The sequence below is a fragment of the Phoenix dactylifera genome, chromosome 10, assembly GCF_009389715.1.
Source record: "Phoenix dactylifera cultivar Barhee BC4 chromosome 10, palm_55x_up_171113_PBpolish2nd_filt_p, whole genome shotgun sequence".
In the NCBI taxonomy this organism is placed as follows: Eukaryota; Viridiplantae; Streptophyta; class Magnoliopsida; order Arecales; family Arecaceae; genus Phoenix; species Phoenix dactylifera.
In genome coordinates this window covers 1,093,640-1,110,186 of record NC_052401.1, presented here as the reverse complement: position 1 = coordinate 1,110,186, position 16,547 = coordinate 1,093,640, and the positions used below count along the sequence as shown (strand labels likewise).

The 16,547-nt window shown below is 43.9% G+C and overlaps 2 protein-coding genes across 2 annotated transcripts; one reads left to right on the top strand and one right to left on the bottom strand.

The window, feature by feature from the left end:
• Nucleotides 1-2,626: 2,626 nt before the first annotated feature.
• LOC103703254 (putative serine/threonine-protein kinase) lies at nucleotides 2,627-4,496 on the top strand. Its single transcript, XM_017841818.3, is given in 3 exon segments — nucleotides 2,627-3,172; nucleotides 3,174-3,246; nucleotides 3,249-4,496. Coding segments are annotated over 3 exon segments (1,074 nt in total). The 5' UTR covers nucleotides 2,627-3,079; the 3' UTR covers nucleotides 4,157-4,496.
• Nucleotides 4,497-10,039: 5,543 nt separating this feature from the next.
• On the bottom strand, nucleotides 10,040-11,730 carry LOC103703189 (U-box domain-containing protein 25-like). The gene has a single exon (XM_008785961.4). It carries the CDS (start codon nucleotides 11,580-11,582, stop codon nucleotides 10,332-10,334), a length of 1,251 nt encoding a protein of 416 aa, XP_008784183.2. The 5' UTR covers nucleotides 11,583-11,730; the 3' UTR covers nucleotides 10,040-10,331.
• Between the last annotated feature and the right edge of the window lie 4,817 nt (nucleotides 11,731-16,547).

The following is a 16,547-nucleotide window of genomic DNA, read 5'->3' as shown; positions in this document are numbered from 1 at the left end:
TTTTGAAACCTCTTGTGTGTATAAGAAAGCTAATACCACAGATTAGATGGTATCTTATATAGCCAATCATACAGCTTATGAAATTCTACAGCTGATTTAACATCTTTATTTTCGAATATTTTGTTTTCTAACTCACATAGATGTATTTATAGTAGAATGGTATAATTTTTCTAATTTACCAAAATAATAATAACAACAATAATAATAATTGGTTGATTGTTGTCCGTTAATTTTGAGCTTGTATGCAGAGTTATTTGCAAGCATGCTGTCACTGAGATTTTTACTTGTAACGGGGAAAGTATTACTGTGGGATACATTGTTTTCCATGGTTCCCATGTTATTCAAGGAGTCGTATTGTATCCTTTGGAAGCAAAATATTAAGTGGGATGTACCTCTCAATCCTAATCACAAAAGTATCCGAAATTTATCCAGTATGCTATTCCTTTATAAAAGTCATCCTGGGTTCATTTTTTTCTCATTTTCAATCGCTATCAGGATGCCGAGTCAAATATATTTTCGTGGCTATGTTTGTGGAAGTCAAGCTTTGGGACCATCATATTTCTGGATTCTATTGAATCAAGGCTAATTCCAATTATATTATCAAATGCTGGGTTAAAATACTGGTCCTGTACCACCGAACTTTGATTCAGATTATACTTTTGATAACAACACTGATACAGAGGATCAAACTGATTCTTCAAATCTTCATCAACTTGGTAAGAAGACGATCAAAAACCTATTGTTTTTCATTTTTTTCTACTTTCTGCCGCTAAGGCCAGAGACGGGGGTTGAAACATGAAGGACTTCTGCTTCAATACGCTAGTTTTACTGGTGCTAGACCCAACTATTCGGTGACCTGGTTTTGGGTCAAGTGGTGAAAGATAGGGGATAGGAATAGGATAGAGGGTGAGTGGGGTTTGAATCCGTCTTTGTTCTCACCGAAAACTGAGGTAGATGGAAGACATTGGTAAATCCCCACTCGAGTGTTACACCCCCGTGATGGAACCCCTTTGTCTTACCCAAAATAATATTCACTCCACCTATCTCGCCTAGTGTTGGTGTAGTAAATTATATAAATGACAATGTTATTAGATGTATTAATAATGATGAAGGATAGTTTAAATAAAGCGTAACATTCTTCTTGAGGCCTCGAAGAAATTACGAGATAGTTCAACCAGTCTCAGTCTCTGATTTGATGATGATCAAAATTAGATAATTAAATATTGTTCTTCTAAATGTGAGTGAGAAGAACCGATTAATGCGACTCATCGAGCTTTGCTATGCCCTTAATTTGAAGTTATGCGGTAGAATGTGTACACTAGCCTTTTTGATATAACCAGGATTTTTAGTAGGGCATGGGCTGCGATGCAATGTTGTGCAGTGCTCAATAGCCGCTCTCATGAGATAATATATGCTCATTGATCGCCGTCCATCTTGTTTGATGGCCGTCCATCTTTTGATAGTGACCATCAAGGATTACTGCAGAGGATTTGTGCTTTTTTCGATAAATATCTTTGGTGATCGAGATTTTGTTGAAAATTTTAATTTAAAAAGATACAAATTTTGAAAAAAAAATTATCTCCATCTTTTAGTTATTTCAAAAGCTTTAAAATAACTTCCCTTTTTTTAGTCCGAATATAAAAATAAGTTCCATTGCTTTTATAGGAATTTCATTATTGGAAGCCCGAGTTTGGCTCAAGAAGATTGGGCTGGTGACCAAAGGCTAGTTGGATTTTAACTCTGCAGAGATTTCTAGTTGGAGCTAACTGCCTTTGGCAGAGTTGGGAGGCTTAGGAGAGAATATGTACTCTAGGTTTAGCAGGGAATCTTACTCTCACAAAATTTTCTACTCCAGGACCGAAGAAACCAATCAACCATTAAAATAACCTTAGATTTATGGGGCTTTCTTTATCACTTGAAAAGTGGACAACAAGGTGAACGTCGTGCATCTTAATAAAGTTGCTGTTTAATAAAGCACTTAGCTTTATATATTTTTCACATACAACATTTATTTTCAATAATTATAAATCATGATATCATGATCATTGATCAACAAATCACATGCACCCAATATGCCTTCAAAAGTTGCCCTAACCATATCCGGACTCCACATGCAATCTCCCTCTTCATTTACATATACTTCACCAAGCCCTAAACGCTAAACAAGATCCCAAAATTGCGAGGTTTATGGAGCGGCGATCGGAAGCGATAAGGATAAAAGGGAATGCTTAATACATAGCCCAATGTACTTAATCACAAGTCATTTGCACGGTACATATATAACCGAAAAGAGCGTTTGATGAATGACGTTGTAAATAGTGACATGCATCATATGCTATATATTATATATAGTATAAGGTATAAATTTCCCAAAAAAAAATTTAGTAAAAACGGCAAATTATATAGCTCTAAAGTGAATTCATCCTGCCAGATCATGAGAAAGTAAAGAGTACAAAGAGGGAGAAATCTCTTCTATAGATGTCCAGAGCAACTCTCCCAGAGTACCGAGCGACGAAGAAGGCGACCCAGTCTGCTGTCCTGTTTATCTTCCAAAATACGTGTACCGTCTGGAAGCCATCCAACTTCTGAGCGAGTCTCCTGAGTCTGGCTCAACTCTCGAAACACCAACTTTCCAAATCAAAATTTGACCGGAGACCCACAGATTTTTAGAAGAAAAAAAGTATAAAGAAACCCTCGGTCACCATATGCGACACAAAATATGATACTCCCCCGCGGCCACATCATATATCACATAAACTGTCGCCTAAAATTCTAGAAATATACCATCCAGAAGATGGATAAGAGGCCGGAGACGAAATGAGGAGTGAGAAGAAAAGGCAACGCGCTTGACTCCAAGCGACGACCGCCGAATCAAAACTGGCGCAAGGAAAGATATCAGGAAACTCCCCTACCTCTCACCTTCCAGTGGCATCTCCCTCTCATTCCTCTTTGTAGTCAAAAACTCTCCCACCAAACCCTAATTCTAACCCTAACCCCAACCCTAATCCTCTTCTTCTTCTTCCAGTATTCGATCGATTGGACAGGAAAGGATTCGGATTCCCACCACGCCACGGAGGTGATGCCTCTCCCGGCCTGGATCGCTGCCATAGCCGCCTCGGCGATCGTCGTCTCCCTCCTCTTCACCCTCATCCTCCTCCTCTGCCGCCGCGACTCGGAATCCCGCCTCCAGTCATTGGCGCCGTCCCTCCCAGTTCGCCGCCCCCCCTCCTCCTTCGTCGCCGCCGACGAGACCGCCTCCTTCGATCCATCCCTCGACCACATGTCCCTCAACGAGCTCGCCGCCGCCACCAAGGGCTTCGCCGCCGATGCCATCATCGGCGACGGAAGCTTCGGGTTCGTCTACAGGGCCCGACTCTCCTCTGGCAACATCGTCGCCGTCAAGCGCCTCTCCCCCGACGCCTTTCACGGCCTCCGGGAGTTCCACGCCGAGATGGAGACCCTCGGCCGCCTCAACCACCCCCGCCTCGCCCGCATCCTCGGCTACTGCGTCTCCGGCGAGGACCGCCTCCTCATCTACGAGTTCCACGAGCGCGGCTCCCTCGACCACTGGCTCCACGAGTCCGACTCGGTCTCCTTCCCGCTCCCCTGGCCGATCCGGGTCGGGATCGTCCGCGGGGTGGCCGCCGGCCTCGCCTACCTCCACGAGGAGTGCAAGCCGCGGATCATCCACCGGGACATCAAGTCGAGCAACGTGCTGCTCGACGCCGACTTCGGGCCGAGGATCGCCGACTTCGGGCTGGCGCGGCGTGTGGACGCGGCGCGGACGCACGTGTCGACGCAAGTGGCGGGGACGATGGGGTACATGCCGCCGGAGTACAAGGAGGGGCTGACGGCGGCGACGGTGGCGGCGGATGTTTACAGCTTCGGGGTGCTGATGGTGGAGGTGGCGGCCGGTGAGCGGCCGAATTTGCTCCGGCGAGGGGAGGACGGGAAGGAGGTGAGTCTGGTGGCGTGGGCGAGGAGGATGGTGGAGGAGGGGAGGGGGATGGAGGTGTTGAACGGGAACATGGGGAAGGAAGGGGTGCGAGAGGAAGAAGTGAAGGGGTATTTGGAGGTGGCGTGTAAGTGTACCGATGAGAGCGCGAGGAAGAGGCCTACCATGGGAGAGGTGGTCTCCCTTTTGGATCGGATTTAGTTTAATTGTTGCAATGGCACAATGCACATTGCTTTTGCTCGTTATAATTTAATTGTTTTTGGTTGTTTTCGGATCATATATATATATATATATATATATATATATATATATATATATATATATATATCTATGTATGCATGATGCAGACAATCTGGATGAAGGATTCGGATGTTTAAGCATGTATTGGAGTTCTTTGTTTGTGTGGAGATTGAAAATGGGCTGGACTTGGACTGTGCACCATGCACCCATGCCATGTTTTGTGTTCTGTTTGTGACCTATAGATGCTGAGTTTAGCTAGATCTGACTTCCAAAAAAAAAAAAGAACCTCGATTTGGCTTCATGATATCCTTTCTAACTGGTCTAATTTGTTTCGATCATCTGCGTGAGTCTCCCTATATATAAAAAGGGAACTGCATGTTTTTAGAGTAATTCGTGTTTTGGCTTGAAATTCAGCTCTAATTAGACTCATTCGGCCTGAGAATATCTTGAGCTAGAGCTAGGATTGGCTTGCTGGAGCTAGGTGTGGCGACCGCAGGCCGGCCATCAAGTCTCCCGGATCGAGCTCGAATAGTCCCCGTGGTCGATCGCCAAGGGCGGGATCCATGAGGGAAAAGGCGACGGTGAATCAGATCATGAGATGCACATATGGACTGAGAGGAAGAGATGGAAGAAGATGAAGAACCTGTTCGCAAATCTCTATGCCCTCCTTCCGCAGCTGCCTCCGAAGGTGCTTGTTCTCCTTCTCCATCTACATTAGATCGGTTTTCCTTCTCTCTTTTTTCTCCTCGAGAAATTGCTCCTGTTTTCTGAAAAAGAACTGAAAATGGAGAAGAGGACTTGGAAGACGAGCGATGCTATAATACCCCATGAGCAATCTCCCGACCCGGCGTGTTTAATTGGCATCCCAAATTGCGATGCTCTCCGTTTCTCGGATGAGCAAGAGCCCTCCATTTTACGAGATGGGCTGCATGGCGGCGATCCGAGCATGCAGCACTTCTTCACCTCCATTTTATTTCTTTATCTGAAAAGTAATGGAGGTGTCACCTTTCCAAGTTTGATCTTGGAGCCTCTTCCTAGCATAAAGTTGGAAGAGAGATGTGAGATCCAAGTTTCGGTGGCAAGATCTCTATCGCCATTAGATTGGCTTCTCTAGCTAGCTTCCTTTTCTATTTTTCCGAATAGAGTTTTTTTTGACTTTTCCTTCGAATTTGCCACTTTTCTTACATTTCGGTGGAAATTTACACCTATCCCTAGAAAAGGAAATGTAGTGCATTGAAGCAGCGAACTTAAACGAGCGTAATTTCTTTCTCCTCGAGTTCCATGGAGACCAGGTCATGCATTGTAATAATCGGTTCTCATTTTTGGGCTTCTTATTGGTTTTAATTAGTTGATGTATGAGACTTGTAGATTTAATTCAGTGGGTGGCAGCAGTTTCGGCAAATAAGCTTAGGGTTCATGCACTCATGCAAATCCAAATTGGGAAGAGAAAGAGAGGACCAGTGTCTAGGTACAGTCAAATCTGCCATTTAAAGCATTGTTAGGATTTTTTTTTTTTGGTCATAAATACTTGTTTCCTTGGAGTTTTATCTTCTACAGAACTACAATTTAGATTTTAACTTCTTCTGCATTATAGATAAACAGGATGAAACTAGGAATTTTAGCTTGCGCATTTAACAAAAGCTTTGATGGTCTGGTACTCTTTGATCCTGAAAAAAATGAAGTAAAAAGAAGATGCTTTAGTAATGTCATTTTTGAATGGTCTATGCTGAAATGTTTCAGCTCCTATTCTTTTAAGGGGAAAACAAAATCAGCTTCTTACTCAAAATGCCTTGCGAATAATGAATAATTATGTTTTTCAGGAGAAAAAATTACATGCTGAGGTGAGTGAGTAGTATGTCTAACCAAAGATGACCTCGAAGTTTATTGAAATTCTTTTGATAAGATAAATACTACTGAAATCAATTCCATCGGTTGGTGAGGAACAACAGTAATGATAAATATGTTATATTTGGTCGCTATGCTTGCATTGCACGTGAATTGAATTCAACAAATACTGCTAATAGTTGGCGATGAACAAGACCATACTATTCTCACTATGACTTCATCAACCATTTATATTTATTAACATGTATTTAACTTTCATTTCTCGATGAATTCGATTGAATTAGATTTCGTACTACCACTATGGTGTATTGAACAGGCAAGTGGAGTATCCGATCAATTCCCATAGAAGTTATGGACAGCGCATTCTTTCACTCATCTTTCTTAGCTCCTTTAAATTTCTCTAAGTGGTTTTATATTTCTCAGTCTAATATTTGCTCCTTTCAGATCCTATATAGGCTTGATACCATTATATTGTGTGAAATTTGAAGAAAAATATCAGCCCTTACTTGGCTCGATGATTTATTGAGAGAATTTTTTCCTTTTAGACGACCATTAGGTGATGAATGTAGTGTAAAAACATTAATTATGTTTACTTCAAGCATTATGTTTGCTGCAAGAGGAGTTTCCAAAGTTAAAAGGAAGTAAGGCCCTTCCCTATTTCAGTGCAACTACTGCGACACTTCATATAACTCTTATACTAACAACTGCAAAGGGATTGAGCGGCAGAATCACGTTTTACAGAAACGTAGTAATTTTTCAGGAAATATTTAGAAAGAAAGAAAGAAAAAAAAGAAAGAAAGCAGCTGTATACGTTGTAGTGTGGTTTCATTGTGTTTCCCTACGAATTCATACTGCATGTTTTGAAGCCGTTGTGTTGTGACGATATTATGAAGGTGAGTATGTTATTCTTGGAAGATTTTTTCTACGAAAGGGAGGAGGAAATAAACGTGATACAACGAAACAATCAAATGTTTCTATGGGTCTCAGACATATTGTGCTTATAGAGCATTTTCCTAATAAAATTGGCACATATTCATTATGGCACCAGTTCCCATGGATGGTGCATGACAAGTTAATTAAGAGTTTTGTTTTATTTTGTTTACCTTCTTGGAATTGAGGTATTTAATTCATAAATATATATATATATAATAAATTGATATCTAATCAATACATATGACTCTCCCTTAGCTGACTATGGAGCTCATTAAAGACCAACTCAATTAACTGAACTAATTCCACATGCAGAACTGCATGAAGATTAGATACCAAGAGAGCAGCTTTCGAAATTGTAGGCCGAGGGAGGCCCATAACGCCTCCTCACCTGTAAGCCCCATCAAGAATGGCTAGAAGCCGAGCAGGCGAGCACCCCCATCAAGAATGGCCAGAGGCCGAGCACCACCCAAAATCTGTAAGCAAACTCTCTTGTTTATCGGAAGATGAACAGTGCAGCGGACTGGATGACCTCCTATGTGGCGCACCACTCTGGTAGGTTCTTCTGGGTGGACCAAACAGAGGTTCCATATGCTCTTCGCTAGCTTCTTTTTTTCTGACTTTGTTGGCTATTCTCACATGCGTATCATGTGAGGCGCAGGTGTAACAAAAAAAAAAACTTTCCAATCCTTGGGCTTGGCCCTCTGTCGACCGGACGGTGAAGCCATGACAGGCTGATAGCGAGCTCGAAGGTGAACCTGCCATGGTCTTCATCAATATCGTCTCGCTGGCTAGTGAGAGTCAGTCCTTCCTAGTGAATCCAAGTCCCTAGTTCATACCATCTTAAAACGGTAATATATAAATATATTTCACTGGTCCTGTTAAATTTTTACAAGCAACAAAGGTTGTCAAGGTAAGAATGGATCTGGCTCTCCAGCAAATTAAGAAGACAGAAGATGGATGCTTTTGCCATGGGCTACACAGGATTTGGTGGGCTTGGAACCTATGGGCCATGTCAGTAATTATGAACTATTTTGATATCAAGACCATTTTACTTTGTCATGCATACAGGTTTCATATTTGACCTAGAGCTCCTTCATGGTTTAGTAGAAATAATACATGTTAATCCTGGATTTTTCTATAGCATCTGTGGACATTCTCACAAAGGCAGCTCCAAAGGGATTCTTCTGATTGGTCGATTTGGATCTAGTAGAAAGAAGAGTATCCATGGGCATTTATTTTGTCAAAAGTGTACTCATTAATTACCCATGTAGATGCTAATAACCAATAAGATAACTTATAAGCGGTCATGAATTAAGCCACTGATGTAGAAATAATTTCACTAAAAAGAGGTAATTTTACATATTTTCAGAACTCAACATGATAACATGTATATGCCACTAAAAACTTAAAAAAGAATACAAATTACAATAGTACTTCATTTTTTTATAAAAAAATATTTATTGAGTCATGGCACTTTAATCTCCAGGAAAAGTAGGTTAACAGAAAACACTTTTTTTTTAAAGGAAAAGAAAAGCTAGTAGGAGGGAATGTTAAAGGGAAATTATTCTCCAAAACCTTTTTTTGAGCTAAATTCTTCTCCAAAATTTCCAAGCTCATATCTCATATCTGTGGATGTTGGTCACGGAGTTCTTATCCTCATCCTTACTTCGGCTTAAGGTATCAATTCCATGGGACCCATCGCAAACTAATCGGTGGGCTAAATGGCTTCCCATTGGTGGAGGATATGAGGACCATCAGCGAAAGTCGAGTTGAACTCCATCAACTTCCCCTTAAATGACACCCACGGGCCACATTAGACAAAAAAAAAACAAAAAGAGTAGATGGAAAAGGACAAAGGTGGCTCTCTCATTCAATGTGTTGGCCACTGGATTTGATCTTAAATTGGCCAAGCCATGTCATCTTATGGTTCAATCCATCTTCATGTCATGACCATCACAACCATGATTCATGACCAACAACCAACCATCCCATTCCCTCTCTCTCTCTCTCTCTCTCTATACCTCTCCCTCTCTTGCCATCTTCCTTCTTGCCAGGCTATAATTCCCACTTGGATTCCCCAAGACAAATTGCATTCAAAGGCAGGGGGAGCAATCACAAGCACCAGCTCACCACCCAAGCACTAAACACTTCATGCCCTTCTTCCACAGCATATCAGACCTTTAGTGATGGCAGATGCAGCTGGTATTGCTTTTGTTAGGCAGTAGTTTTTACTCTGGGTCTTTGACCCCCAATGTACCAAAAAAAAGAAAAGAGAAAATCCTTTGTAGAAGGCATAGGAACTTGAAAGCCCTGTGACTTCCATCATGTCTACTGAGGCAATATGATTATGTCTATTGGGGATCTTTTTCTTAGTTAGGCAATATAGCTAATTCCTCTCACCTTTTCTGTTATTTTCAGGTTCATATGGGATCATAACTAAGACATCTTAGATTAAAATTAAACAAATTAAAAGAAGAAAAGTTTCAGTATTACAAGTGCTTTGAAAATTTTGCTCTAGTCTGCAATGTCCTTCTCTATGTCACCAATGATTTCTGTACATAACTTCCTACTCCTTTCCGTCGTTTAACTTAAAATTTTAGCATCATTTTGTTGAAAGAAATCTTTAAATTACAGGCAAATTATGATTGTTCTATAAATTGATTGTACGTTTGCCACCTACTCATGCACTAGATTCATTGATCTCCATTAATGCTGCTCATAGACTCAAATTTATTCTTGATACTACCTAGCCAACCATAACAGCTATCTGCAGCTAATGAAAAAGCTCATTTGAGAACACACAAAAAGATATATCTAGGGATTAGGACAGAGAGAGTTCACCTACCACACCATGACTGACCTTAGTCAGAGTCAAAAAGGTGGAAAGATAATGAAACGCAGCTCCCTCCCTCAAATCTAAAGAAAGCATAACATTCCATTCTGCGGCTACCAGGCAAAGTAGAACAGCTTTTGTTCTACTTTTGCTGTCCATTGTGTACTTAACTCCCAACCAAAAAATAAAAGTGAAAAGCCACAAAATTACTAACAAAAATAACTCAGAGAAAATAGCATCGCAATTGAAGTCAAGTTACCTATCCATCCTTTCCAAATCCAAATCCAAATCCATGCATACAAAACCATACATACACTCTCCAAATCCCAGACCATCCATTCCACAATACAAACGCCACTCTTATGCCCACATACACAAACTCCCCACTCCACTCCCCTCTAATCTCAGCTCCGTGTCTCTTTACCCCCATCGATTAATGGAAATAAGGAATAATATCGACTTAATTATCTCAAAATTAACAAAAGAAAGAAAGAAGGAAGAAATTAATTGTGAATTAACAGAGTTTTAGAAAGGCTGTAGGAAGTCGTCGGAGTTGGCGATGTAGTCGTCGTGAGGCCACGCCGACCGGAGAAGCTTCAGGAGGACCTGAGCCTTTCTCTTGGCGCGGTCCGAACACCCCCCTTGCACCATTAGGAGGAGTTGAGTCACCACCCCGGCCCCCACCGCCTCTCTCTGAAGACACTCTGACCCTCCGACAACCGCCACCAGCGCCCCCGCCGCGTGCTCCGCCGCCCTCTCCGACGCCTTCCCGGCCATCGCCCTCACCAGCGCCTCCACCGCCGCCGCCCCGCCCCCCGCCCCCGCCACCACCGCCTCCCTTCCACCTTCTGTCCGGCACAGCAGTTCCACCGTCGCCAGCGCCCGCTCCGCGTCCCCACGCTCCGCCGCTAGGTCCACGATCCGCCTCACCACCGCCGCCGCCGCTCCCGCAGCCACCGCCCGCCCTCGGTTCTCCTTCGCCAGGCACAGGGAGAACAGCCCCCGGATCCCCACCCGCACCGCCCGCGCACTACTCCCCTTCTCTTCTACCAGCCCCACAAGCCCCTCCATCACCCCCTCCGTTGCCCCCACCGCCGCCCGCGCCTCCGCCGAACGCGCCCCCGCCGCCACCGCCTCCAGCACCGCGGCCGCGCTGATCCGCGCCTCCATCGCCGGGTGCTCCCTCATCACCTCCACCAATCTCCTCAGCCTCTCCGGCCGCCCCGCCACCTCCGCGCTCTCCCCTTCCGTCAGCGAGCACATCGCCAGCACCCGTATCGCCTCCAGCCCCAGATCCGGATCCGGATCCTCGAACGCGATCTCGATCAACGCCGAGCGGGTCTCGTGTGTGGAGATCACCGTCCGATTCTTATCGCTCTCCCGCGCGAGCGAACGGAGACGCCGGAGCGCGGCGGCGCGAGTGCCGGGCTCCCCGGCGGAGGCCTGGGAGACGAGGAGCCGGACAAGGCTCGGATCGGCCGGCTGCTTCGGTGTCGGGATCCGCTCCACCCCAAGCGAGCGGTGAGCAACGCACCACTCCTGGATGAGGCGGCGCAGAGTGTGATTCGGTATAAGAGTGAAGTCGGTAAGCGGCGTGCGGGTAACGGGACACGTCGTGTTCCCGGTCGCCACCCATGACTCGATGCTCGGCCGGTCATAGGTTTGGCCAGTGCACACGGTGACAGGATCCCGCATCAACTCCAGCGAGATCGGGCACCGGTAGTGATACGGTACCGTCACCCCCTCCAGGTCCAACGGCGCCACGCTCCCTGGCATCCCCTCACTTCACAAACTATTCCCAGCTCTCCCTCTCTCTTCCCCTCCCTTTGGAAATCGACCGGTCTATCTGATAGCTAGCTCCGGTCTCTTGGTCTTGGGTGTCAAGGAGGCGTGGGCTGGTGCCTCTTATCGGGGTCTTCACACGTGCGGGTAGCTGCCCTCGCTCGAGATCCAGCCTTCCCAAAATAGCCCTTTCGGATTGCGCCTTCCTCGAGGGAGGAGGGTCGCATGCATGTGCCTTGTTTTCTTGCCCTTTAGACATCCCACTCCCGTTACCATCACCCTACTGAAAATGTGGGAATATTGGTGGGCGTTGAGGGGAACGTCGGCCCCGTGGGACGCTTCCTCCCACCTGGAAGCTCCACTGATCCAATGGTCGTCCTTTCCCAGATTGGCCAGCTCGTACCCCGCTGGGGTTTAGTGCGTCCCGAATCTCGCCAGTTCGAGTAGATCGAGGCCCTCCATCGGCGAATGCTCGCCTCTCTAGGTAGTTTGCACGGCTGGGATGGATGGGTCAAAGGGTATCGGGGGTGGGCGGTCAAACATCGGGGAGAGGATAGGACCGGGAAATTGGCGGGCCCCGGGCGTCCGTCCACCAGCCACCGGCTCCCTACCCTCCGGGTGCAAATATTCTGTGAAGACCACGCCATCGACCTTCCTCTGCTGTTACCCTCGTACGGCACACACTCGTTCCACCCGATCAATGGCCTGCACGCGTCCTATGATGCTGCGTTACAGTGTGGGACCCATCGGAGGATCTGCTATTTGTTGGGAGCTCCAATCGTACGGCACGACCACAAAGCAACGAACCAACGAGGGCTGTCTATGACGGGCTCTCAAAACGACGACACGTCGACCGCGGAATGCGGTGGGGCTCACACGGGCGACGTGTCGCGTTGTGCACGCGCAAGCGTGCGGAGTTGGGGACCACCTGGGAAGGAAGGCGTGTTCCCGGTCAACCCGGCAAAGATGCCGGGCGCGGGCAGTCCTCCGCCCGCCTTGCTACCCGTGCACGTGCCAGACCAAGGCCGCACGTGTTCCCAGCTGGCTCGCCTCCCCCGGCCCGCTTTGACCAACGACCGCATCGGGTCCGGGACTCCCCCTTTTTAGCGTACGGAATTCCTCGCAGCGAAAGACGGTGATCCTTGGGCCCTCCTCGGTTGAGTGCGAATCCTAGCCGTCCGATCGTGTGATTTAGTCGGTGATGGCCTATCTGTCGGCCAAGAATTTTTGCGGCTGGTGTCCATCTTTGCGTGAGACGCGTGTGAAGGATATTATCCATCCAATTGTAGCACGTGGGTTGTGATGGTGATCCGCGAAGCACCAGACTTGTGGCCAGCATGAGGGTACAGGAGGGAGCTCGCTCTGTGCGAGGAAGGTTCCTGGAGGACTGCGCTTAAAACGTGCATTGCTTAGATATTTGTTCCGTTGATGAAATCATGTATATTATCATTCCCCATTCATATATAAAAAATTCTATATAGGAAAAGACTTTTACATCATACCAAGTTCATATAAGCTGCTGCTCAAAACTTGATCTCACACAAGCTGACCGGTTAAGCTGTTCTGCTCGGTTGAGTTGGAGGAACGTAGCACGATACTAGAGCTATCCTGCAACTATTGAAAACGAACATGAGTTGCTTGAACAGAATGGATAGAAATACAAAAACATAATATTCGGATATCTCTTCATACCTAGAATTCTGTACATAGTAGTTGTAGGAGAGAGGATGGGAATCTATATGATTAGAATCGTGCTATTCATGGACGAGCTCTTTCCATATCCATCGATCGGAGTGATTAGAATATTCTTCTTTAGATACACCGTGATTGGGGCGTTTTTTTTTTTTTTTCTGCTAGTCAGTTACGAAATTATTTTTTGGATATGTTAAGATCATACCAAGTTATAACCAATTCTATAGATTTCTTAGGAATTTAGTTAACCGTTGATTTTACTGAACACATGCCGTTGTCTGATTGGCAGGTTGAGCTATCAAATGAGATTTGGAGAATAATAAATCCGAACTATATCAATATGAAACATGAGTAACCTACTAAAACATTTATTCCTCTCTTAACTATCATTTATGGTTACTTTATTCTTCATGACCTTTCTTATTTCTTCTAGCCCATGCTTGATCTCTCGTCGGTAAAGAACGTGAGGAAAATATTCTGCATGGTTCTAAATGAAATAGGTATCTAATTTCTCTTCCATATCTAATTTTCTAACTATGCTGTATAAAAGACTTTTCAATTAACTGGGCAAACTAGGAAAAATACGAGTGGCCATTAAAATGATTAAAGGCATCATTTGAAAATAGACTGACAAGGAACAAATTTACCACCCAAAAGTCTAATTTATCTCATTTCACTGCAATCATACAACGAGGGGTAGGTAGTTCATGTGTATTTAGCTGGGCAATTTTAAGGAATGGAATTCCGAGAGGCATAAAGTTGCCCGTGGGTCAGCCTTTAATTTTTGGGCTGGCCTCAACCGCTTAAGAAAAAGAAAGCAATATCCTTCTACGATAAGGGTGTTGGCTTTGATCTTATCTCACTGTATTCACTCGAGAATGGGGGGTCACGTGGGCTGGCTCAATTCCCTGGGTTTTGGGCGGGCCTAACACGAAGGAGCGCATCAACCATGCTCTTCTCGGATGTCTTTGGGCAGCACAGATTTGGGGGAGGGCTTTGTTTACGTTGATGCAATCTGCGAGATCGGCAGAGGCCCTTCTATTCCATCTCAGGGAGTTTTTGCGAAGACCGAGCACTACTAAGTGGGACATCACTTGTGTTTAGCTGGCCAACCATATTTAGTTGGATAGAAATGCTCAGATCTTCTAGAACGGCAGTAGATAGAGCTCTCTGTCATGTTGCTAAGATCACCAAGGTTATCACATCAACTTCATCTGAAATGGTTAGGAACATCTGAGACCCCCACCTCACTGTTGTAGCACCAAGATTTGCTTTTATTTTTTAGGAGCTCCCACCCCTCTAGCCATCTCAAGGTAAACTTTGACGGAAGCATATCTGCAGGTGGAGACAAAAGAGGCATGGGCTTATGATCATGGATCATGACTCCAGGTTAATTGCAACTAGGGGGCGATGCACCTTTGACATGATAGTTATAGGAGCGGAGCTCAGGGCAACATGAAAGAGCATCACCTACGCGAGACATGTGTTAGGGGCAAATTGCATCTCCCTTAAAAGGGATTCTTCAACCATGGTGATCGAGTGAGTTCAGGATGAGGATTAATGGGGAGACGTACACCCACTCTTTAGTGACATTCGCAGGATAGTGAGAGATTGAGGTTCCTTTCAAGCCGTACATGTGTATCGGGAGGTGATTATGGCGGCAGACTAAGTCGCTTCTTTACTACTCAACATTCGGGAGAGGCCCTTTGGACATAATATATAGCTGCCTCTCCACCCCTGTGCTAGAGCAATGTGAATAGCCGTTGTACAAATAAAATAAAATAAAATAAAAGACCCATGGACTACCAAGATACGCCCATACATCGCTCCAAGGTAAAGTGTAGGACCTCTTTAGATAACGGACCTCATATTCCTGGGCCTTTGCTGAAGCTACGACTTGTTTTAAAGGCGTTTGAACTAGATACCGCAGTATGTTTCTTTTTGCAAATCACAAAGCCCCAATAAAAGTTGGGTCCATGGGCCAGGTAATTAGATTAAGCGATTTACTGTTTTAGTGAAAAGCCCATATCATACTAAGTGACATAAAGGATCATATATTATTCATGGTTATCGGTTAGGCTATTTAAATCAAATCAAGCCAGCTAGGAAGTTAGTTTAATTAGAAAGATGGCTTCTCTTGATTAGGTTTATTCCATGGGCGAATCACTTGCACGCTAGGACTGTTTTGGTAACGACTTGTGTTTTGAACGTGCCATGCCCTTAAGCATGCATAACTGTGATCTCCAGGAGGTTCTTTCCATCAGGGATTTGACTCGGTAAATGCAAAATTTTTTATTTCTCTAATCCCAGCTACTAGTTATGAACTGAAGTAGTATTTTGTTAGATATGGTGTTACGATGTTTTGATGTTGGAAATTTCTATGGGCATTGTGTCTGAGCAATATAGAAAGGCTTTCTACCAATTTTACATGGCCTAATGGAGGGAGACATATGGCCTTGTTTCGGGGGAGCTTTTGGAGGGTCCTAATAAAGAATCCTAGCCGTAGATCAGACTCCCTTCCGTGAAAAGATATTCTTTTTTTCTATTATTGTATTATACTATAAATATAATATTATATTATCTCATAATACATTAATATGTTATATAAAATAATTTAATATTATATTATATTATGAAAAATTAATGTACAGTAATAATTATAATATTTTATATCTTTATTGTTGTATTATACTATAAATATAACATTATAGTATATTATATCATAATACATTAGTATATTATGTTAAATAATTTAATATTATATTAAATTATTATGCTATAGTATACAATGTTATATTATTATATTATAATAATATTATATTACATTACTATAATATTGTACTATATATATGTTATATTTTATTATACTTTGTTGCATAATACTGTATAATATCCTTATGGTAATTTTATTATACAAAAGTACCTTTTAGTTTGTTTACCAAATACATGTTAAAGTGCTACAACACTTTAAAAATGTGGTTACCAAACAGCAAACAAGTTTTTATAAAAGCTCTACTTCAGAAAGCTCTACTTCCAACGGTTCTACTTCCAAAAGCTCTTCCAAATAGGGCCATAGTTGAGATAGATTAACAAGGTCGAAACATCTGATACTTGAATATCCGTCGATAGTAGTAAGGGTGAGACCATTCGGATATAGTCAAGAGCTCGGGCTACATCTTTTGGGCGATAGAATGATTGATCCTCTCTAGTGTTGTCAACTATTAGATCACACTTTGCACAAATATTAGAGCATTCCGTATGCTTCGA

Bases quoted from the DNA above. Each gene is read 5' to 3' on its own strand.
- LOC103703189 (XM_008785961.4), bottom strand. From the start codon at position 11,582: ATGCCAGGGAGCGTGGCGCCGTTGGACCTGGAGGGGGTGACGGTACCG.